The following is a 21,811-nucleotide window of genomic DNA, read 5'->3' as shown; positions in this document are numbered from 1 at the left end:
GAGGGGCTGGACTGGACCAAACTGAGAACCTAGAGAAAACAGGGAGTCACCAGCACTAGCCATTGCATACAGGAGCTAGGAGCTGCTAACAAAAAAATGCAACTTCTCCCTAAAGCCAGCGACTCTCACAGAGGACTGGAGTGAGGCGCAGGCAGGAATGAGCTTACCAGGAGGCTGTCAGGGTGTTGCTGGACACTCCAAACCTGTCAGCTGTGCCAGGCATATAGCCTGAAATGATAATGGAATCACGGAAGGGTCATCCTGATAGGGGAAAACCAGTTCGGCTTCTATAAAACCAAAGCAGGGTGGTGGGGCTCTCTGCTGAAGTTTGGGGAGCAATCTGAGTAAACAGAGCCCAGGGGAGAATCAAATGACATCAGCTATTTTCATTTTCAAAGCAAAAAAGCAGTCCAGTAGCACTTTAAAGACTAACAAAACAATTCATTAGATGATGAGCTTTCATGGGACAGACCCACTTCTTCAGACCATAGCCAGACCAGAACAGACTCAATATTTAGGGCACAGAGAACCAAAAATGGTAATCAAGGTTGACAATCAGAAAAATATTATCAAGGTGAGCAAATCAGAGAGTAGAGGGGCAGAAGTGGGGGGAGCCAAGAATTAGATTAAGCCAAGTATGCAGAAAAGCCCCTATAATGACCCAGAAAATTCACATCCCGGTTCAAACCACATGTTAATGTGTCCAATTTGAATATAAAAGAGAGTTCAGCAGCCTCTCTGTCCAAAGTGTTGTGAAAATTCCTCTTCAGTAAGATGCAGACCTTCAGTTCATGAACAGAATGGACCACTCCATTAAAGTGTTGACCGACAGATTTGTGGATTAGGAGTGTTTTTATGTCTGTTTTGTGCCCATTAATTCTTTGTCTAAGGGAGTTTGAAGTCTGTCCAACACAGAAAGCATCTGGGCATTGTTGGCGCATGATGGCATATATGACGTTAGTTGAGGAACATGAGAATGTGCCCGTGATTCTGTGAATAACCTGGTTAGGTCCAGTGATGGTATTTCCAGAATAGATATGTGGACAAAGTTGGCAACGGGCTTTGTTGTAAGGAAAAGTTCCAGGACTGGTGTTCCTGGGGTATAGACTGTGATTGTTGGTGAGAATCCTCATAAGGTTGGGAGGGTGTCTGTAGGAGGGAACAGGCCTGTCACCCAGGGCCTTCTGGCGTGTGGCATCCTGATTAAGGATAGGTTGTAGGTCTTTAATAATGCGTTGCAGTGGTCTGAGTTGGGGGCTATAGGTAATGACCAGTGGTGTTCTGTTCTTGGCTTTTTTGGGCCTTTCTTGACTCCCCCGCTCCCTTCTGCCCCTCTGCTCTCTGATTTGCTCACCTTGATAATATTTTCCTGATTTGTCCACCTTGACTACTATTTTTGGTTCTCTGTACCTTAAATATTGAGTCTGGTCTGGTCTGGCGATGGTCTGAAGAAGTGGGTCTGTCCCACGAAAGCTCACCTAATAAATTATTTTGTTCATCTTTAAAGTGCTACTGGACTGCTGGTTTGTTTTGATAGCACATAGACTAGCACGGCTTTCTCTCTGTTACTATTTTCATTTTCAAAGTGCTTTTGATCAAGTGCCTCAGAAGCCATTGGACTAAGGCAGGACTGGTCAGGGAAGGGTAAAGGTCAGGCATGGATTAGAAATGGCCTGACTTGGAAAACAGAATTCATAATAAACAGTCCAAGTTTCACGCAGACAGAAAGAGGCCAGTGGAAGGTTTCCCAGGCTTCCCGGCTGGAACCCAGCTCAGGCCAGCACTTGAGCGTATGGTTAAAGTGAAGCAGCTGCTCAAGGGCTGTTCTGAATTGAAGGCCTCGGACCAGAGTGTGGACTGCATTTGCATTGGTCTTAAAAGAGACCCAAGTAGGGAATTCACAACAGCTGAGTGACTCAGGTCTCTTCAATCTGGCTGCCTGCACAGACTGCCTCAGCCTCAGATTTGAGGGCATGCAGTGCAGAAAGGCACTAATAAGTTCTGGTCCCTCGTGTTTGGAGCAAGGCCTTCCCCGGGGTGCTGGAAGAGAAGGCTCTGAGGTGTTACAGAAGCATGCCGAACACAGCTTTCCTTCTGAAATTCCCTTTGCAGCTTCCCTGGGTCCACTTGCAAATGCTCAGAAGCTGCATTCACCTTCTCCCGAGGTATCAGAGAGGTAGCCGTGCTCGAGAGCAACGAGGAGTCCTGGGGCACCTTAGAGACTAACAGATATTTTGGAGCAGAAGCTTTCGTGGGCAAAGAGCCGCTTCGTCAGATGCGTGAGTTGGGGGGGGGTAGTTTCAGAGGGGTATTTAAAGAGTGGGGTCCCAGAAAAAGGAAGGGCCAGAGCTGACAAGGTCTATTCAGTCAGGGTGGAAAAGGCCCATTATCAGTAGTATGTATGAAGAGAAGGAAAACAGGTTAGATAAGAACAAAAAGCAGTCAAGTAGCACTTTAAAGACTAGCAAAATAGTTTATTAGGTGAGCTTCCGTGGGACAGACCCACTTCTTCGGACCATAGCCAGACCAGACCAGACTCAATATTTAAGGCACAGTCTGGCTATGGTCTGAAGAAGTGGGTCTGTCCCACGGAAGCTCACCTAATAAACTATTTTGCTAGTCTTTACAGTGCTACTTGACTGCTTTTTGTTTTGATAGTGTATAGACTAGCACGGCTTCCTCTAGGTTAGATAAGACAGGGGATATGGCTCATTGGCAGTTTAATGTGGAGCTGTTAACACCTAACACAGAGAAGCTCCTTTTGTAAGCTGCGAGCCACTCCCAGTCTCTGTTTAATCCTTGGTTAATGGAGTCAAATTTGCAAATAAATTGCAGCTCAGAGATTTCTCTCTCCATTTGATTTTTGAAATTTCTTTGTTTCAGGACTGCCACCCTTAAATCTGCCACTGAGCGTCCAGGGAGATTGAAGTGTTCCCCCACAGGCTTCTGTACGTTACCCTTCCAAATGTCGTCTCCTGAGGGTGGAGGAGCTTCATTTTTCTTTTAAAGCCTCTCACCCCACCCGTAAGAGTCAAAACCAAAATTCCCAGCCCAGCCTTGGGCCCAGCTCCAGAGGGTGCACCGGCTGAAGAGAGATTTTTCACACACTAGTTGAACGTTTACAAGATATTCCTTAGTCCCAGTGTTTTGTACCACATGCCATTTGCAGTTACATTTCCCCCCTACTTTTCTGTGGGCATGCATTTCTCTGAAAGCTCATTTACATAAAAGCACTGATAGGACTCTTGCCAAGAAACTAGCCATTTACAGGAATGTGCTTGCAGTAGCTAGAGGCGATGCCTAATTAGGAATACAAGTTTGCGGAGATATTTTTAATCTTTTGCCAGATGTTCTCCTCGTCTCTGTAGCGACATCTTGGCTGAAATAAAGCTGTTGTTACTGGTTTGTGATGCACTATTGTTTCAAATGGATTTTTAATTAATTTCTCAGTCCCCTCAGATCCGGAGCTGGATGGAAAATGCACAAAGTGATTAACAAGTATTTCGACAAATACACATAGCAGGCTCGCTCCGGCACTCTTCTCTGACTTGTTGAAAACGATTTTTCAACACTCTGCCAGTTCACAGGTCAGATGATCCCGGCGTGGTGCTGTAAAACCACTGGCCATTTGGGAGGGCTCAGCTTACACTATACAACTTTAGACGCTTTAAACCAGCTTGATTTTCAGCCAGCAACGAGCACTCGCCCCCTGCAAACGAGGCCCCTTTGGGCTCCTTTTAGAAACCCACCTCTGAAATCCAAGGGGAGCAGAATCTTCCCTTTCCTGAAAGCTCTGATGCCTGCCAGGATGGGCTGGAAGCATCGGGAGAAGAGACTCCTTCCCCCGCTTCCATGGTGTGTTCGGCCTCTGGCCAACCTGGAGAGCCCACATGGACTATCCACTACGGACAGCTGCGGGTGTCACTTTCTAGAGTTAACCCTTCGTTGTGGTATCAGACCTTACCAACTGTGAAGGGCAATGCATCAAGTTTCCCATCCCTTTCTCTCCGTCTTCCAGGTGGCAGGAGCACGTGAGCTTCTGCCCAACTGGCAAGACGTGTCAGGTTTGCCTGCCTGCACTGCCACGAAAGACCCATGGTACAGCCGTGGCATATGTGGACGCAGGCTGCAGTCCAAACTCACGGACCCTCCCCCTTGCCAGGTTCCAGCGTCAGGCTCCAGGCCCGGCCCAAGTGTCTACACAGCAATTTCTATCTCCGCAGCCTGGCAAGACCAAGTCAGCTGCTCGGCTCTGCGACTTGCTGCTGCAGGTATCGTACAGCAGCATAGACGTTCCCCTGTATGGCCCCATCACAACATCCTCACAGGACCGTCACCATCCCCAGCTTACGCCAGGGGAACTGGACAGAGCAGGTGGCTTGCCAGAGGCCAGGCAGGAGGCTTGAACCAAGATCCCTGGAGTGCTGGTTAATGCCTCAATGACACCAGCCTTCTTCCCAGCATGAGGGTGCAGGGTTCACCTTTCCTTCTGCAGGTGCGGAGTTGCTGGGCACCCCGATGGAGATGAGAGCCACAGTCCCCGGCCAGCTGATGAGAAAGTTCTGCGTCGGCTGCGTTCACGACTCCCTCTCTCAATAGTGACAGCTCCGTTTACGTAACTCTAAATATATCCGTCCTGTGCCCACGTGCTTCTCTGGATGTCTTCCTCATTCTGATTCCAGCACTTCCCCCAGAGCTCACAGGACAATCCTGGAGCTGTACTCACCGCTAATTAATGCTCCAGAAAGAGGTGCTTTCTTTAGAGCGAGCATGCCAGTGATCACAGACAGCACCCACAGCCAGGGCGGATGCACCTGTGCCCCATTGCCTAGCCAGTGAAAGTTAGTTAGTAGGCATCCTTCAGTCTGCATAGACTGTGGATCGCGCACTTTATGGTTTCAATTGAGGGCTTCATTTACAGCGTCTACTGTCACTATGAAGACCCACACGAGAGTGACAGTCCTTGCTGCATCTCTTGCAGATGTGGTTGGTGTCTGGCAAGTCCTTATTGTGCTTTCTGTGCGCTCGCTTCTCCTCTGCTAGCTGTCTGATCTTCATCTCGCCCTTCTGAAGGCCCTTGTGTAACCCCTGCCTCCATCTGCTGCGGTCATCTGCTAGTTCTTCCCAGTTGTCCAGCTCGATGTCTACCTCTCCGAGGTCTCTCTCTTGCAGACATCTTTGGAGCGCAACTGGGGGCATCCGGGAGGTCTCTTGCCAGAGGCTAGCTCACCATACAGGATGTCTTTTGGAATCCTTCCATCATTCACCCTGTGGACGTGGCCAAGCCAGCGGAGCCGACGCTGCCTGAGGAGGGTGTGCATGGTTGGGATTCCAGCTTGCTCCAGGACGGCGGTGTTGGTCACTCTGTCCTTCCATGATATTCCAAGGATGCGCCTGAGGCAGCGCAAGTGGAAGACGTTCAGCCTCTTTTCCTGGCGGGCATACAGGGTCCAAGTCTCCCTGCCATAAAGGAGGGTGCTGAGGATGCAGGCTCTGTAGACTTGCATTTTGGTGTGAGTGTACAGCTTGTTGTTATTCCACACTCTCTTGCTGAGTCCGGACAGAGTTGTGGCTGCTTTTCCGATCCTCCTATTTAGCTCAGTGTCCAACGACAGGGTGTCAGTGATGGTAGACCCGAGGTAAATGAACTCGTGGACGACCTCTAACGTATAGTTGTCAATGCTGATTGATGGGGATTCAGCAACATCCTGACCGAGTACACTTGTCTTCTTTAGGCTGATGGTAAGCCCAAAGTCCTTTGCACGCTTTGGAGAACTGATCCAGCAGTTTTTGAAGCTGGTCTTCTGTGTGAGACACTACAGCAGCATCGTCTGCGAACAGCATGTCTCTGATGAGGACTTCCCGCACCTTAGACTTAGCTTTCACCCTTGCAAGGTTAAACAGTTTCCCATCAGATCTTGTGTGCAGCAAGATGCCCTCTGTTGAAGATCCAAAGGCATGCTTCAGGAGGAGTGCGAAGAAGATCCCGAACAATGTCGGAGCAAGCACGCATCCTTGTTTGACGCCGCTCCTGATTCTGAAAGCATCCGATAAAGCGCCGTCATATTGGATGGTTCATCTCATGTCTTCGTGGAACGACTGGATCATCTTGAGTAACCGTGGAGGACAGCCTATCTTGTGGAGCAGTTTGAACAGACCATCCCTGCTGACCAAGTCAAAGGCCTTGGTCAAGTCGATGAAGGCTATGTAGAGTGGCTTCCTCTGCTCCCTGCACTTCTCCTGCAGCTGCCTTAGAGAGAAGACCATGTCAACGGTAGACCTCTCTGCGTGGAATCCGCACTGCGATTCGGGGTACACCCTCTCAGCAATCTTCTGGAGTCTGCCAAGGATGACACGAGCGAACCGTTTACCAGTGACGCTTAGGAGGGAGATTCCACGGTAGTTGTTGCAGTCGCTTCTGTCTGCTTGTTCTTACACAACGTTACAATGTTAGCGTCACGCATATCCGCCTCGCTATTTCCAGTTGCTGCTTGGAAGTGATTCAGACACAGAATATAAGTCACCGTCCGTGTTGGCTGAGAATGTGGAAGCACTTCAAACTCTGCAACGGGAGGCGGGAGGAGAAGCAAGGGGGATTTCACGGAGGCTGGCAGAAGACGAGGAGACCTTGCTCGGTTTTCCAAGGAGACCTTGCTCGGTTACACGAGCTGCTCTCCCCGCTTCCCCTGTTTGGCTGGTGCACACCTCGCTGGCCCCTCACCAGCAAGCCAAGGGGGGGGCGTGGCTGCTTGGGGCCCGGGCAAATCAGCCTCTCTGGGGATTAAAATGGAGGCTTTCGGAATTCCAGCCCACCTTCGTCGAGGTGACTGGATCAAGATTACCACTTCTTGTCCCAGGCTGCCTAAGCGCCCCCGGGAACCTCTGACAAAGCTGTTCTAACAGGACTCTCTGGCTCTGAAGTCGGCTTTGACCCACTAATTACCCTGAGGTTTGGCTCCTCTGCTCTTCCATTGGCTGAGCTTCCCCCGTCAGCCATCGTTAGCACTGGAAGGAACCAACGGGCTCTAGTCCACCAGCTTCCTGATGGGCCCAGGGGCAAACGGGCCATGTGCCCCACCGAGAAAGGCCAGCCACGCGGTGGAAATGGATGGCCTGGAAGCAGGCAGTGGCCTGCCTCTTGGTCTCACTAATACCAGCCTGGAGGGAGACTTAGGGCCCAGAGCCATTAGCTGCCTGTGGCTAATGGAGCAGACACACTCCTGCCGGGAATGGCGAGGGATGTTTACGTTCGGGAAGTGCGTCTCTAAACACGGCGGCTCGCACAGGTCTGCTCGCTGTGTGGCTCTCAGATGCATTAGCTGCATTCACTAACAAACTCGGGCCCCTTCGGCAGCAGCAGATGTCCAGTCTCTGGCTGGAGAGGCCACATTCCGTCCTGCTAGGGCTGGCCTTAAAAGAGCTCTTAGGCACCTGCCTAGGGTCAAACAGCCGCTCTCCAGGTTCTGTGTTGTGTCTTGCAGGGAAGCAGAGTCATGCTTCATTTGTGCTATTCGTTCAAAGCACGCACTGACTCGCTCTCCCTCTCACTGACTGCAGTCCAGCCCTGCTGCTCATCCTGATGCTAACCAATGATTGCTTGTGTTTGGATGGAGGAAATGATCTCCAATTATACACATCCCAGGAGTTCTGCTCATCAGGGAGGGAAGGAAATGGGGTTTTCAGCATGAAATGTATCTGTGGCTGCTGAATTCGGACCCCAGGATGCTCAGGGTCCTTGGCAATGTACAAACCAGAAAGACTCCGGCTTTGTTTGCCAGCCCCACGTCGAGCTGACAAGTCCCGGCGCTTCCCTAGGCACTTGTTTTGTCTGCATGCCAGATGTGCCTGACATTGGAGTGGTGGACATGCCGCAGAGTTGGCAGAGCTGATTTTATGTCTGGCCCGGCTTCAGAGCTGTCAGGAGGCTCCAGACTCCCAGAGAAGGTTACTTCTTTTTTGGAGAGAGAAATGGAGTGGTCAGGGACGTACCCAAGCCTCTCTGGCAACCCGAGGCAGCTGTGCTCTTGAGCAGAGATTAGCTAGCCATTGCCAAAACCCAGCTTGGCTCTCACACCACTTCAGAGAGCAGCCCTGCCCTGCCTTCACCCAAAATGTCAATTCTCTTCAATTGCTCTGTGACTCTGTGTGTAAGCCAGGCCTCCAACCCCCTGGAGAATGCCAGCTGCTGAAAAAATTGCACTCGAGTCCAATGCAAGGAGTCAGTAAAAACTGTTCATAGACTGGAGTCCATGGGCCAGATTCCTTGCTCATGTAAACTCACACAAAGTTAGAGAGGTAGCCGGGTTAGTCTGTATCTTCAAAATCAACAAGAAGTCCGAACAGACGTTGTCAACTCTGGCCCTCCCCTTGACCGAGACTCCCTGTTTAAATCCTCCTCTGAAACCCCACCACTCGTGCATCTGACGACGCGGGTCTTTGCCCACGAAAGCTGATGCTCCGAAATATCTGTCAGTCTGTAAGGTGCCCCAGGACTTCTTGTTGTTTCACTCAAGGTTGGCCACAGATTTTCTGACGCTATGATGCTATCAACACAAAATGGACATTCTATGCTGCTGTAATGGTAATTACATTGTAATTTATTCCCTCGCTTTTTCCGGAGATGCATTTTGCACAAGATGTTTTCATCAGTGGTTAGCTAAACAGGAACTACTGGCAATTTAAATAAAACATTTCTAACTCCGTCCTCTTGCTTTTCAAATGGACTCTGCCTGTGAGACAATGGGTATTGTAACCTCCCAGTCCTGTGAGATGAGTGGATATTTCCTTCTAAGGTCTGAGGGAAATTTGCATTGATTTAGCTGTGGAAGGACAGACTGACCACAGACCTGCCCTTGTTCAACTTATCAGGATAAGGTATTGCAATCTCCAGACTGGCTCTAAGCAGGCTTAGGTGATCATAGAATCATGGGACCCTAGAACTGGAAGTGACCTCGAGAAGTCATCAGATTCAGTCCCCTGTCCTCATGGCAGGACCAAGCACCATCTGGACCATCCCTGACAGGTGTGTGTCTAACCTGCTCTTAAATATCTTCAATGCTGGAGATTCCAAAACCTCGCTAGGCAATTTCATAGAATTCTAGGGTTGAAAGAGAGCTCAGGAGGTCATTGAGTGCAAATCAGGCCCAAATCAGGATTAACCCCAACTAAATCATCCCCGCCAGGACCATGTCAAGCTGGGACTCAAAAACCTCTAGGGATGGAGATTCCACCACCTCTCTAGGCAACACATTCCAGTGCTTCACCACCTGCCTGTGGAAATAGTTTTTCCTAATATTCAACCTACATCTCTCCCTCTGTAACTTCAGACCATTGCTCCTTGTTCTGTCATCTGCCACCACTGAGAACAGTTTCTCACCCTCCTCTTTAGAGCTCCCCTTCAGGAAGTTGAAGGCTGATATTAAATCACCCCTCAGTCTTCTCTTCTGTAAACTAAACAAGTCCAAATCTCTCAGTCTCTCCTCATAGGTCATGTGCTCCAGCCCCTTAATCATTAAGGAGCGATGGGCTGAAGTTACAGAGGGGGAGGTGTAGGTTAAATATTAGGAAAAAACTAGTTCACCAGGTGGGTGGTGAAGCACTGGAATCCGTTGCCCAGAGAGGTGGTGGATTCTCCATCCTTAGAGGTTTTTAAGTCCCGGCTTGACAAGGTCCTGGCTGGGATGACTTAGTGAGGGTTGATCCTGCTTGAAGCAGGGGGCTGGACTAGATGACCTCCTGAGGTCCCTTCCAGCCCTGTGATTCTGTGATTCTGGACCACTGCTTTCTACCAATTTTAACTAAGGGAGCCACGACTGATGTCATGTCCACAAGATTAAATTGAGCAAAGACAAGTGCAAAGTACTACTCTCAGGAAGGCAAAATCTAATGTACACAGGCAAAACTGGGGGAAGCTGGCTGGGTTCTGATATGGCGAAGGGTGAGACAGCGGATCACAAAGGAACAGTATCGACAATACGGGGTGTGTTCACCGGAAGGCTGTACGGGAGCCAGGGATGGTGATAGCTCTGCCCTGCTTGTTGCTGGCAAGGCCTCAGCAGAAACACTGCTTCTTTCGAAATGGGCTTTTTTTTCAGCTGCTCAGGAAGCAGACTCGACGCTCTGCAGGAGATGCTGAGGGCTCAGACCTTTCTGTCGCTCTGCGTCAGAACGCAAAGCGGCCACTGCACGTTGACCTGTGAAATGAAAACTGAAAACACTTCAGTGCAGGACCACAGAGCAGCTTTGTTCCACAATGTCAAAAAGTTGCGTTCTGATAATGGCAAAGCTTTGCCCATTGGCATGCGTTATATGCGGCTCTTACAGCGTTATACTTTGACAGGGAGCACAAGGCCATAGGAAATGAATCAGAATGGGGCCATGGAAACGGTCTGTTTAGACTTCCCTGGAGACAACTTCATCAGTCTCCCACCAAACAGACTGATTGTGACAAAGCTGATCTCCCCATCACGTGGGGTTTCGACCAGCTCCAGATTTGGTTGAATGGCCTGCAGCAAATTGAAGGGACATTTCACATGGGTGCAGGACCCGGCCTGGGATGGCTGCTGAAATATCAGGGGCAGGGCCTGTTGACTCTCAGGGTAGGAAAAGGAGCGCCTCGCACTGGGTGACACGGCTCGTGGTGCATGAGAGAGACGGTTGCCCACTGTGAGCCAGGGTCTTCCACCCTGGCTCAGGCTGAGAAGAGTTCCATGCTATTTACAGGACCGGTGGTGCTGGGTGCCCGGCACCCACAGTCGCAGCCGCCAGGAGCCCTTAGTCTAAAGAGACAAGGAGGCGCCGATCTCCGCAGTTCACAGACGAGGCACTGAGGGAGTAACCGAGCTGCTGAGGAGCTGGCGACACCGCCAGGATGGGAACCCAGGGCTCTGATCGAGGAACCCTCCAATGGAACCACGAGGTGATACTGCTGCCTTTGGCGCATCCTAGTCCTGGCACTGCATCCCCTGGCGTTGCTGTCCCTGCCTATCGGACGGACTCAGGTGGGGCTCCTCCGCAGAGTCTCGGCCCTCTGTTCAGACCCTGCTGTGTCCTGTGTCGCACTTTACTGGGATGAATGAACCAGCTTCACCCGGGCAGGTTAGGAGGGACTAGCCTGCGAATGAGTCTCATCAGAACAGGCTTTTGCCAGCCACGCTGCCCACCCTGAAAGGCAACAGCCGTTTAACAGCCCAGCAGCCGTCAGGGTGCGCAGAGACGGGGAGGCCTGCGCCCAAAGGACGGCACGGGGAGAATTCAGTGCTGCTCCCTGCTGCGCCCTAGACCTAGCAGCAGTGTGGCACAGCTGGGGCTCACTTACGGAGCAAAGCTCCCTGCACGGGTGCACATTGTCGCGGCATGCAGGCAGGGCTGCCCTGGCTGTCTGCTGCTCCTCCCCTACCCACAGGGTGCACAGGGGGTGCAAAGGGCAGGGCGCAGGCCGTGCGGATCTGGGAGGAACCAGCAGAGCCTGGCGCTGGCAGAGCTCAGGGAGGAGTCACTGCAGCACCTCGGCCCCACCCTGCACACCCTGGAGCTAGCTCCAGCAGCCAGCTCCACCAGCCCTTCCTCTGGTTGCTGCTTGGCCCCTGGAGGGGTGGCCCGGCCTTCTCCAACCCCCGCAGCCTTTCTTCCCCCATGCCTTGGTTCCCTCCGCCCAGCCAGTGGCAGGAGCGAGTCGGCCCCGATTTCTGGGCCAGGGAGGAAGATGCTGCACCAGCCTTCTCCTTTGCGCCACTTGCGTTCAGCTCTGGTCCGGCCTGAGCTCTTCGGACCCCGGAGCAGGGGCTGCACCTCTTTGAGCAGGCTCTTCCCGGCAGACCCCATGTGAGGCCATGCAGCCCAGCCCAGAGCCCTCGGCCTGCCAGCTCCTCCAGAGTGCTTAATTACACTGCCTGGCTTACGGCGAGCCACAGCCCCTCACCTCTCTTACTCAGCAGAAGGGCTGACCAATGGGCAAAGCCTGGGAGGGGAGCTGTGACCGAGGCTGGTGACTGGACAGCGTTTCTTCTCGAGCACTACCAGGTCCTGTGCCCCCAGCTGGGTCATTTGTCCTGCATCCAGTGCCCTCTACCCGCCAGTGGGTTTGGAAGCGTTACCCTTGGTGGGCCAGAGGGAAGCCTGCAGCTCGTCAGAGAAAACCAGGCACTTTTGCCACCTTCCTTCAATTCTGGGTTTGTTCCTTCCCCCCCATTGAATGTGTCAGCCTGTGGGTGATCAGAACAGCGTTACAGCGACCCAGAGAAAGTCACTGATGGCTCAGAGAGGCGAGCCTGGCTTCCCGCAGGACGCGGACATGGAAGGAATTACTAAGGAGCTCTTACCCAACCTCCTAGGCAGGGGACAGGTGGGAAAGAGCCCATCATGTCTAGCTCAGGCTGGAGGGGCGCCTTCGGCCGTGGCAGTGATGTGCTTTGGCCAAGGACTGGATTACGGTGTAAGTCACAAGGCTGCCTAGCTGGAAATATCCACGTAAAATAGTCCCCTCTTCATCAAAGGTAAATTTCCTTTTGGTCAGGAGCAGGGTTCCCTGCAAGCCGAGCACTTGGGCAGCTGCCCAGGAGAGATTCAGGAGCTGCCCAGCTGATTAACTGAGCGCCCACAGCCGGCAGTGTGTGTGGTTCTATGGGTGGTGCACATACACACGTCTCAGTGCACGGAACAAAATTTATTCCACACACGGGCGGAAAAAGTGAGCGGGAGCCCTGGAGGGAGTCCTGTTCTAAAGCCACCCCTGGTTTGTGTGGGCCTGCAACTGCCCCCCCCCGCCTTCCCCCACTGAAAGTGCACACTGCAGCTCCCCTGGACGCTGGACTGCTCTGCCTTAAAGTGACCTTCTGTCAGGTGCCTCGCTTGGCCCATTTCCAGATTGCCAGTGCAGCCTGGGATGCTAGCACTGCTTAATAGCAGCAAGAAAGAGCAATCCTTCTTCCTCTGGCCAGTCACACCCGGGTGCGACTTCTCCCGGACCACAGGGCAATCTACGGCACGTACCCGTACCCGGCCTCTCTTACCAGCTCCTCTGACCCTTCCGGCATTCATCCTCTGGGAGCTAGGGCAGCGCTTGGCTGATGCACAGAGCTGGAAATGACGTTGGCCAAGGTCATACTGGCCGTGTGTGGCAGGGAACTGAACTCACCTCTTGCACGTTCTGGGCCAGTGCTTTTACCACAGGATTTCCTGCCTCCGTGGGCCAGGGATTTGGAGGGGGATGCTGGGGGAGGTCTGGCCACTGCTGTGCTTTTACCAGAATATGTTATTGATTTTATGTACGGCTGCGTGACCTTGGTGTGATGTCCCTCTCCAGGCAGCCCTGGCTTCCCTGGGGGGGCGGGCGGCAGTGGGATGTGATTTGGGAAGGCGAGGCAGGCTCTCTGCTCAGGATTCGCTTGGCGAGGACTCGCCTTGGCACGTCGCAGAACCAGCCCGACCCCAGCCCCCTGCCTTCCTGTTCCTAAGAACACGGATCACTTGTTCCGTTTTCTGCTGCACACTAGACCTCGCTGGGCTCTCCTAACCCCCGCGCAGCCCTTCTAAGATGCTGACCCGGCTCCCCACAGTGCTAGGCCCTGACACCTCCACATTCAGCACCAGGCTCCAGCCCAACATCAGATCCTCATGCCTGACATCAGTGGGGCTGGGCGTGCACTCGTTTGCCTGGGAGGAACTGAAGGTCCCTGTGGGCACAAGGCCCTGCCCAGAAGGCTGCAGCTGGGGGCCTGGCCCTGCCCATGTAGCTCACAGGCACCGCAGGCTGGGAGGGGGCACGGGGGATGCAGTTAAGCCTTGTGCTTAGCCAGGGAGTGGCACAGAAAGAGGCAGCTGGTTCGGTGGTCAGTCAGGGGGTGAGACGCTGCTCTCAGGAGACACAGGAATCAGGGGCTGTTAGCAGAGGCACCCAATTTCATGGCATCTGGACAACAGTAAGACCCCTGCAGGTTGCTTCTGGGTTCCATCCTCCCTCCATTTCTACGTAAATTACTGGGGTCCGGATCCTTGACTGTGTCCCTGTTAGTGTGAACGTCTCCAAGCCCCAGCTCCTGGACTGGTACCAGCACACAGCCAACTGATGGCTGTAAAACACACCTTCAAAGGTTGGCCATCAAAACGTCATGGTCTAACAGCAGCCCCTAGTGGCCAGCCACGGCCCAGGTCCTCTCTCAGTGCCTCCAATGCCCTCAGGTCTTTGGAAGGCAAAGCAGAGGCATCTGGGGGTGGTGATGGGCTTTGTCCTTAGGCTGGGTACCAGCCCAAAGACTATGCACTGTCCAAGGCCTGAGCTTAGCAGTGTCGCAGTGCCAGGGTGAAGATCAGGGCTTACCAGGCAGGACAAGGCTGCCTTTCAGAGGTACCAGCCACCCCGAGCAGCCTTTCCTGTCAGCTGAGCACTGGGGTGGCCAGGCCGGAGAGACTCAGGTGCTGCCCGGCTGATTGGCAGAGCACCCACAGCCGGCAGCCTGTGTTCTATGGGTGGTGCACATCCACACATGTCTCAGTGTGCAGAACAAAATTTATTCCACCCCGATGGAAATAATTTGAGGGAACCCTTCCCACGAGCTGCGCTGGTGTTATAGGAACTGCAGGGGACCAGTCAGGCTCTTAGCCTGGGCCCAGATGGCCTGGCAGTGCCTATGTGCAGCACAGAAGCTGATTCATTACAGAGCAGCTCACTTTCATCTCTGCCCAGGCGAGCACACTGGGGCGAGTCTGCGGGCCTGATCCCACTCTTCAGCCCACCAGTGTAAAATCAGGGACGCACTCACCCACATTAGGCTGCTACGTCTGCCCTGCCCGTGGTGGGGGGCGGGGGGAAGCTCCTCTAATAATTTTGCTGACGCCTCATTAGATTTCCCCAGAGTCCCAAACCGAAGGTCCCTCGGTGCCTTTCATCTGGGAAAACACAGGCCGTGCGAGTGGCTGCAATGCAGTGGGGTTTATTGCCCAGCAAAACAGGTCAGCAGAGCAGCAGCTGCGTACATCTTCACCAGGACTTGTCACGTGCCACCTCCTGCTCCTCTCAGCCCGGGTCTGAGCAGAGCCAGGAAGTGCGGGAGGCTCTCAGCACATCCCTCTCTTCTTTATGCGAACACTAGCTTGCTTCTTCCTGTAAAGACAGGTGACACGTCCTGGGGGCGGCTTGGAACCCCCCAGGCAGGGAAAGCGCTGGGCAGCCAGGGAGAAACATCAGGTGGGAAATAACAACTAAAGCGTCACTTTAAAATTACCCACAGTTACAGGCTGATGCTGGGTCTTCTTGTTGGGCCATTCCGGGGGAAGGGGACAGGGTCACTAGGGACATGAGCTAGTTAATTCCTGACCCCTTGGAGCTGATGCTTTCTGACGTCTCGGGATTTCAGCTGGCAACGCACAAAGCTGTGGCTCCTTCGCATTTGCACTGGGCCGCAGGCAACAATTTTACCGGCTCAAGCGGGGACCAATGCAACTGGGCCCCCCGGAAACAGTAAGAGCTCTGCTCAGTCGTGGGCCCAGTGTCTCAGTTGAAATATGAATGTTTGTAGCCTCGAGAGACCCAACCAAGCTTTCAGGCGCGCAGAGATACGAAAGCTCCAAGGCATCGTGTGTTGTTAGGAATATTGCATCCCCTTAATAAGTGCAAGGGAACAAAATTACAGCAGCCTGTCACCAGTAGGAGGGAGATCAGAATCAGGCCCTTGGCCAGTGTTTTCCTGCTAACCAGCTCCGCTCCCTCCCCAGCTGCTCCCCACTCACAGCCCAGTCCTGGCTTTCAGGGCTCCTGCTGTGTCACTGCAGGACATGTACACTGTCTGGCCGTGCTCCACAGCCCTGACTTGCAGCCCTGGGCCCCCTGCCCCAGGCACAGAGCTCTGCCAGCGCTCCTCAATCCGGACTCTCAACTCCCACCAGTACTTCCTGCCAGCTATGAGAAGCTGCAGAGCCCAAGGCCGTGAGTCTTATCTCTGCCGAATGCTGATAAGGAGGCATTCTGCCAGGGCTTTGAGGTCTAGATCAACAACCCTGACAAGCTGTGAGAGTGAAACCACATGGTGTTTCCTTTCCACTGGGGCTCCGGAGGCTCACAGGCGCATGGAGGGTGGAAACTTCACTCATTGCCCTTTTTTAAAGACAATCCACCCACCCCTGGGGGGCTCTGTGGCGGTGTAAGTTCATGGGCCTCTGAAGAGAGACCCCGGAGCCCCCAGCAGTGCCAGAAGCAGGCCAGAGTCAGCTTGGTTCCCATTAACTTCTCCATCCTCCCTGACTCCCCCAGACCCTCCCCCCATTCAAGCCCCACGGCCGGCGGTCACCCTGCTCCCTGGGGGCCTCACCCCAGCCCCTTGAAGCCAGCGGACAGACTCCTGAAGTTCAGAGGGACCAGGCGCTCTGTTCCTCTGACCGTCACCGCCCCTTTTCCAGCAGCTCTCCCTGGGGAGAGAGCCCCTTGTCCTCAGGCTCCACCAGAAACCACTGTCACTTCACCCGCTGAATCGCAGTGCAAAAGCCTCCTCCTCTCACCTCGGGAGCCCAGCTGGGCCTGGTCAGCGGGAGCGGCTAAAGGCAGCATGCAGACAGCAGGGCCTATAGCCAGTGGGAGTGTGGGGCCCAAGGCAACCCCCGGCTCGCCTTGTCCTGGGGCTGAGCCTGTCTGGAACTAGCTCTTGGCCCAGGCGTGGGTGAGGCTGTGGATTAAGGACTCCACGTGACACCCTCCCCTAGGCGTAGCCTCTCAGCTAGTGCAGCCCTACCAAAGTGAGATGGGCCTTGGCTTTGGAAAGCGCTGTGCTCAAGCAGACCCCGTGCCAGGTGGACACAGCCATGTAGGTCATCAGGGCTCGGGCAGCTGCTCCCCCATCTCAGAGGGATGTGCTGGGGGCCCCATGTTACTGACCCAGCTGGTTCCACCCACTGACATGCCCTTGAAACTATTTTGTATCCCTGTCTCCTTAGGAGCCCTCCTCTTCAGCCTTCAGCTGTGAGGCTGTCCCCGGAGGGAGCACAGATTACGGGGGATGGACAAAGTCACTGAGGTCTTTTCCATCTCACTTTTCGGTGGGACCAACGCTGCCCCGAGCTGCACCAGCGGAAATCAGGCGGAACGCTGACGGCGGGCCCAGGTGTGCTCTTGTTGAATCACGGACTTAAGAACAGGAGGCCACCCCGCTGCCAGCACTGCCTGGCTTCTCCGACACCTGGGGGCTTATGGAGGGACTAGCAACGGGCATCCCCAGGAGTGCCTGCACCGGTCTCTCCCGTACCACTGGTGCGAACTGCAGGTACCTGGGGTCAGATGCGACTTATGTGCCTTGCCGCAGATGTCTTAGAACAGCTGGGCTCCAGGCCCTTCCCGCATCTCCCGACATGCTCTGAATCACGATGCACAGCTTCTGAGCCAACCCCCGGCATAGGGAGTGTGTGAGGATTTCATTCCCGGGTTAGGTTACATGTGGTTCCTACTGTCCTGCAGTAACACCAGGTGGGTGCCTCAGTTTCCCTAGGCACAGCCTCACTGCATAGTGCTGATGGGAGGTTCGGTGTGACGACTTCTCACACGTAGGCAGTGGCCCTCCCTGCCATTGGTAACCTAGGCAGCCAGGTGACACCGTTCCTTCCCTGGGCAAGGGGACGAAGGCGGAGGAGGGGCCCTGCAGTTTGGATTTGGAACTGGGCTGTGGAGTGGGGCAGGCTGGGCTGGCTGGAGAGGGAGGAAGGGGCCAGGGCCTGGCTCAGGGACCCCGTCTGGGCCCCTTTCCCCAAAGTGGATCCTACTGATGCCTTCTGGTTCCTGTGCTGACGAGTCTGTTCTACACTGTGTCCCTGTCGCCGAACGACCCTCCTGTTCTCCCTGCAGAATGAAGAGTCAGTTGCCTGCAGCTGGGGACAGGGGCTGGGGACCCCTCACTCCCTGACACCCCTAAGCCCACTGAAACCAAGGGAACTCTCGCTACTGACTTGGGCAGGCTTTGGATCCGACCCTAATACCCTATGCGTCCCGGTTCCATTGGTCCAACATTGTATCACTGCATCCCCCCCATCAGTCTGCCCATCTCTTATGTCTTCAGGGCAGAGGCTGTTGCTCCGTGTTTGTACAGCACCTTGCGCAGTGTGGTCCTGGTTCACCACTGGGACTCCCAGGTGCTATGGTAATGCTACAGCTCACAGTCAGCCTGGAAGAAGTTACCCTGGGCCAGTGGAAGACAGCAGCTGCCTGAGGAAGGGCTGGCAAATAGTTATCCCTGAAAATTGCACCAAGCCAAAAGTCCTGACTTGCCACCTAACCCAGGGCCATAAAGCAGTGCTGTGCTGGAGAAGGCCCACGTGAAAACAGCAGCCTTTAAAACATCGGTACTCACAAGCGCCCAGATACTCACAGGTTGGCAGCACACAACTCACACTCATTGGGGTATGAGATATTGTCGGTGCCACACACTGGATCCAAGATCTTGGGGCAGCCTGGCTGTATGTGGGTGCGACAGTCTGGCTGGATAAGCAAAGGGAAAGGTGAACGTCCCTGTCAGTCACACACGGCTGTGCGCAAAGGAGCCTCCAGCCGAGGGGATGTCTCATTTGGCGGGGCCCCCGGGATGAGACTGAAAGGGCCGGGCCGGGGAGGTGGCCTGATGGCAGCTGTATCACGCATTCAGCTCCCGCCCACTGACGCCTTTGTCACCAGGCGTAGCTTGCCAAGAGCTCTGCTCGAAGAGATCAGAAGCAGCTGCGTGGGCAGCTGCCTGGGCATGGCCTCGTTCTAACTTCCGCTCTGGGAAGCGGGATCTGAACTGCGCTTTTAGCTTGGCGTTTCAGATGCCTAATCAGTTCAGATCACCAGAGAACTCATTGCACGGGGAGGTCGGCACGGCAACCCTGATTGGATAGTAAGGCGGGGAAGTGACTGGCCCAAGGTCACCCAGCAGGTCTGTGGCAGAGCTGGGGTGGCCTCCAGGTCTCCTGACTCCCACACCAGGGCATTACCGCCGGGCAGTGCTGCCCCCTGGCTTCACCACTGTTGGTTGGCTAGCGCACGGGTACAGAGCGCTCCCGCCCGCCAGGGAAGGGAACACGCTTCAGTTGCACAGGTGGAATTGTTACCTCTTTCCCTTGGTCGGGGGCGCCCTCCGGTTCGGCATTGCCTAGAGGACACGGGGGGGGGGGGGGGCGCCTTAGCTCAGACGGGCGCTGGCTGCTCCCACTCGGCTCCTCAGGCCGGTCAGACAGAAACTCGCCCGCTGCCTCCCCGCCCCAATCCCGCTCGACTTCCCTCTCCGCTCCCCTCCCAAGCTACCGTCCTCCACTGGCCCTGGCCCTCCCCACTAACTGCCACCAGCCCTGGGCCGGCCTGCAGAGCCCCCCACCCCCTCCCGCCCTTCTCCTCTGACCGAACCCCTCCTCCCACTGAACCCCTCCCCCACCCACCTTTTGCCCCCGACCGAACCCCTCCCCCACCCCCCGGCTTTCTCGCCGGACTGAACTCCTCTCCCATCCCCCGGCTCCCCCCCCCACGACTGAACCGCTCCACCCCTTGACCGAACCCCTCCCCACCCCTCCCACGCAGGCTCCCGTCGGTGACCCAGCCCAGGGCTGCGTCCATTCCCTGCAGTGTCTTGGAGAGCCACGTGTGGCTGCCGAGGGGCCCGGGGCCTTTGGCCGCCCCAAGGGGCAGTGCGGGGTCACTGATCCCGCTGCCGAGGGCGGTTTACGAGTCTGATTGCGACACGCTGTGCTGCCGGGTGGACGGCGCTGCGAGAGCAGAATCGGGCCCCGGGCCACCGAGCTGCTGCAGCTGTGGGAGCAGAATCGGGCCCCGGGAGCAGGCCAGGGGAGCGCTCCCCCTCGCAGCTGTGAAGGGACGCAGCGTGGCACCGAGCCCCGGGTTCTCCCTGGGCCTAAATCTTCATTGGCTTCGTCAGAGCCACCTCGATCCCCCCACCCCGGCCTGGTGCTGAGTCCCTGCGGGTCCGTGGCGGAGCCCAGCTCTCCAGCGGAGCTGGTGCAGGCAGCAAAGGGGGCGAAGCGGCCCCGGGGTGGGGTCACGGGAGTGTAATTCGGCACAGCTTGGCCAGCCTGCAGGCGGCACCACTCTGTCCCGAGGCTGCCCTGCTCTCTGGCAGCAGGCGTCTGGCACTGAACAGAGAGAGACCCGCCAGCCACCTGCTGCCTTTGCAAGCAGGTGTCCGGGCTCTTTGCCCCGTGGTGCTCGCTGCACATTGAACGGGTGTCTCTTGCCCAGGGAAGAAATGGGCCCCCCCGCAGCCAGCCGGCAGCTTTCCCAGGCCCCGCAGGCTGCAGGTCGGAAAGTTTAGAGACAGCAAGAAGAGCGGGTTCGGAAGAACCCGTCCCACTCACCCGAGCAGCAGCAGAGCGCCAGGCCGAGAAGCAGGAAGAGGCCAGCCACCCTCATTGCTGTCGGTGCAGACGGAGTCAGAACCAGCCTCTCTCCGCGAGACCAGCCCTCAAGAAGCCCATGCAGGAAGCTTCGCACCTACCCAATATATGGCTCCCCAGACTCCGCCCACTCAGAGCTGGACCCACCCTAGCCAGCCTGTGGCTCGACGGGACTTGGCACATGATCCTTTGCGGGGATCAGAGCAAAGAGCCAGTGCAAGCCCCGGGGAGCCTCTGAGCTCACAGGCGGTGGCTGTGGGTGGGGGACCGGCCGGGGGTCCTTGTTCCTCCTGCAAAGCCAGAGGCGAAGGAGCCCACTGCGAGGGGTGCGCGAAGCGGATTCCTGCCCCAGCACCAGCGTGGAGGCAGACTGCACTCACCCGGGGCAGCAGCCGAGCGGGGCTTGGGACCAGCTTATGGGTTACACTTGCCTGTGGGGGAGAGCTGCATTAGCACAGCCTGGGCACTGGCCTGCCTGGCCTCCAGGCGCATCACTGGGTCCCACCGAGTTGCGGTAGGTGCCTGGCTGGCAGAGGGAGCCAGCAGGCCTCTGGGTAAAGCTCAGCAGCAAGCAACACCGAGGCTGTCACCCCTTGGCTGTCTCCCCCTCCCTGCCCCACCAGTGCTGTTCTCATCCTGCTTGCTCCCAACTCAGGCTCTGACCCTGGCGCACGACTCCTGCTCCAACCACTAGGCATGACCATCACCGCCACGTCGTGCAAATGACAACGGGAAGAAGAGGGAACAGCTCAGCCCTTGTGCGTCGGAGTGCACTTAGCCCAGCGCCCAGCAGAGTTGAAACCATGGTGCCGGTCCTGCTGCCGGGTGGTAAGCTGTGAATGAATGGCGAAGCTAAGAACGCCGGCTATAGGATCTTTATTTTGCTGAGAGGTGGCTGGAGCCAGCAAATACATTTATATAACAGCATCAATGGTTTGCGCTGCGGCAGCACCGAGGAGGCCAAGCACTAGGCACGGTGCAAATACAGAACAAAAAACAGTCCCTGCCCCAAAGATCTTCCCCCTGCAGCCGACCTGGAGCCTCAGGGCTGACTTCATCCCCAGACTGAGTCCTGGAGGCCCAGGTGAGTGAGTGGCTTGCACAGAATGGTGCATTTGTCCAACTGTTTAGAGGGTCAAAGCCCAACCCGCCCTCACGGCGGCTTTAAAAGCCCTGCGCCGCTGCTCTGGCCCCAGCCTCCGAGAAGAGGTGGCCCTGACCATGAACACCTGCACTGTGGAGAAGGAACTGAAGGGAAGCCGTTGTGTCAGACCGCCCCTTCCACCGTGCTGTTGGAGAGGCTGGCTGGAGGAGCAGTTTTCAGGCCCCATGTGTATTATAACAGAGGCTGATGGACAGGTACCGAGCCCGGCTTGAACCCAGAAAGAGCCTGCCGCAGCTCGCTCAGTCAGTTGTTTCTGTACCCAGACACTCACCATCTTTCCTCCTCCTTGGT

General features: G+C 55.4%; 1 protein-coding gene across 1 annotated transcript; it reads right to left on the bottom strand.

Annotated features, from left to right (window-relative positions):
* Positions 1–15,018: 15,018 nt before the first annotated feature.
* SPINK1 (serine peptidase inhibitor Kazal type 1) lies at positions 15,019–20,395 on the bottom strand. The gene is made up of 4 exons (XM_075009366.1): positions 20,317–20,395; positions 19,063–19,103; positions 18,345–18,454; positions 15,019–15,100 (listed from the first exon to the last, which is right to left on the bottom strand). Exons 1-4 carry the CDS (start codon positions 20,369–20,371, stop codon positions 15,055–15,057), a joined length of 252 nt encoding a protein of 83 aa, XP_074865467.1. The 5' UTR covers positions 20,372–20,395; the 3' UTR covers positions 15,019–15,054.
* Positions 20,396–21,811: the final 1,416 nt, after the last annotated feature.

The sequence above is a fragment of the Carettochelys insculpta genome, chromosome 15 (assembly GCF_033958435.1).
Source record: "Carettochelys insculpta isolate YL-2023 chromosome 15, ASM3395843v1, whole genome shotgun sequence".
NCBI classification, from domain to species: domain Eukaryota; kingdom Metazoa; phylum Chordata; order Testudines; family Carettochelyidae; genus Carettochelys; species Carettochelys insculpta.
Note: the sequence above shows the minus strand (reverse complement) of the source record. Positions and strands in the feature narration are given on the sequence as shown.

What these genes read in the sequence shown, in the direction of transcription:
- SPINK1 (XM_075009366.1), bottom strand. Translation starts at nt 20,371, where the DNA reads ATGAGGGTGGCTGGCCTCTTCCTGCTTCTCGGCCTGGCGCTCTGCTGC. An exon ending in CCCCCGACCAAGGGAAAGAG is followed by an intron (nt 18,455 to 19,062) that starts GTAACAATTCCA and finishes TTGCTTATCCAG; the next exon opens with CCAGACTGTCGCACCCACAT. An exon ending in GAGTTGTGTGCTGCCAACCT is followed by an intron (nt 15,101 to 18,344) that starts GTGAGTATCTGG and finishes CTGTCTTTACAG; the next exon opens with GAAGAAGCAAGCTAGTGTTC.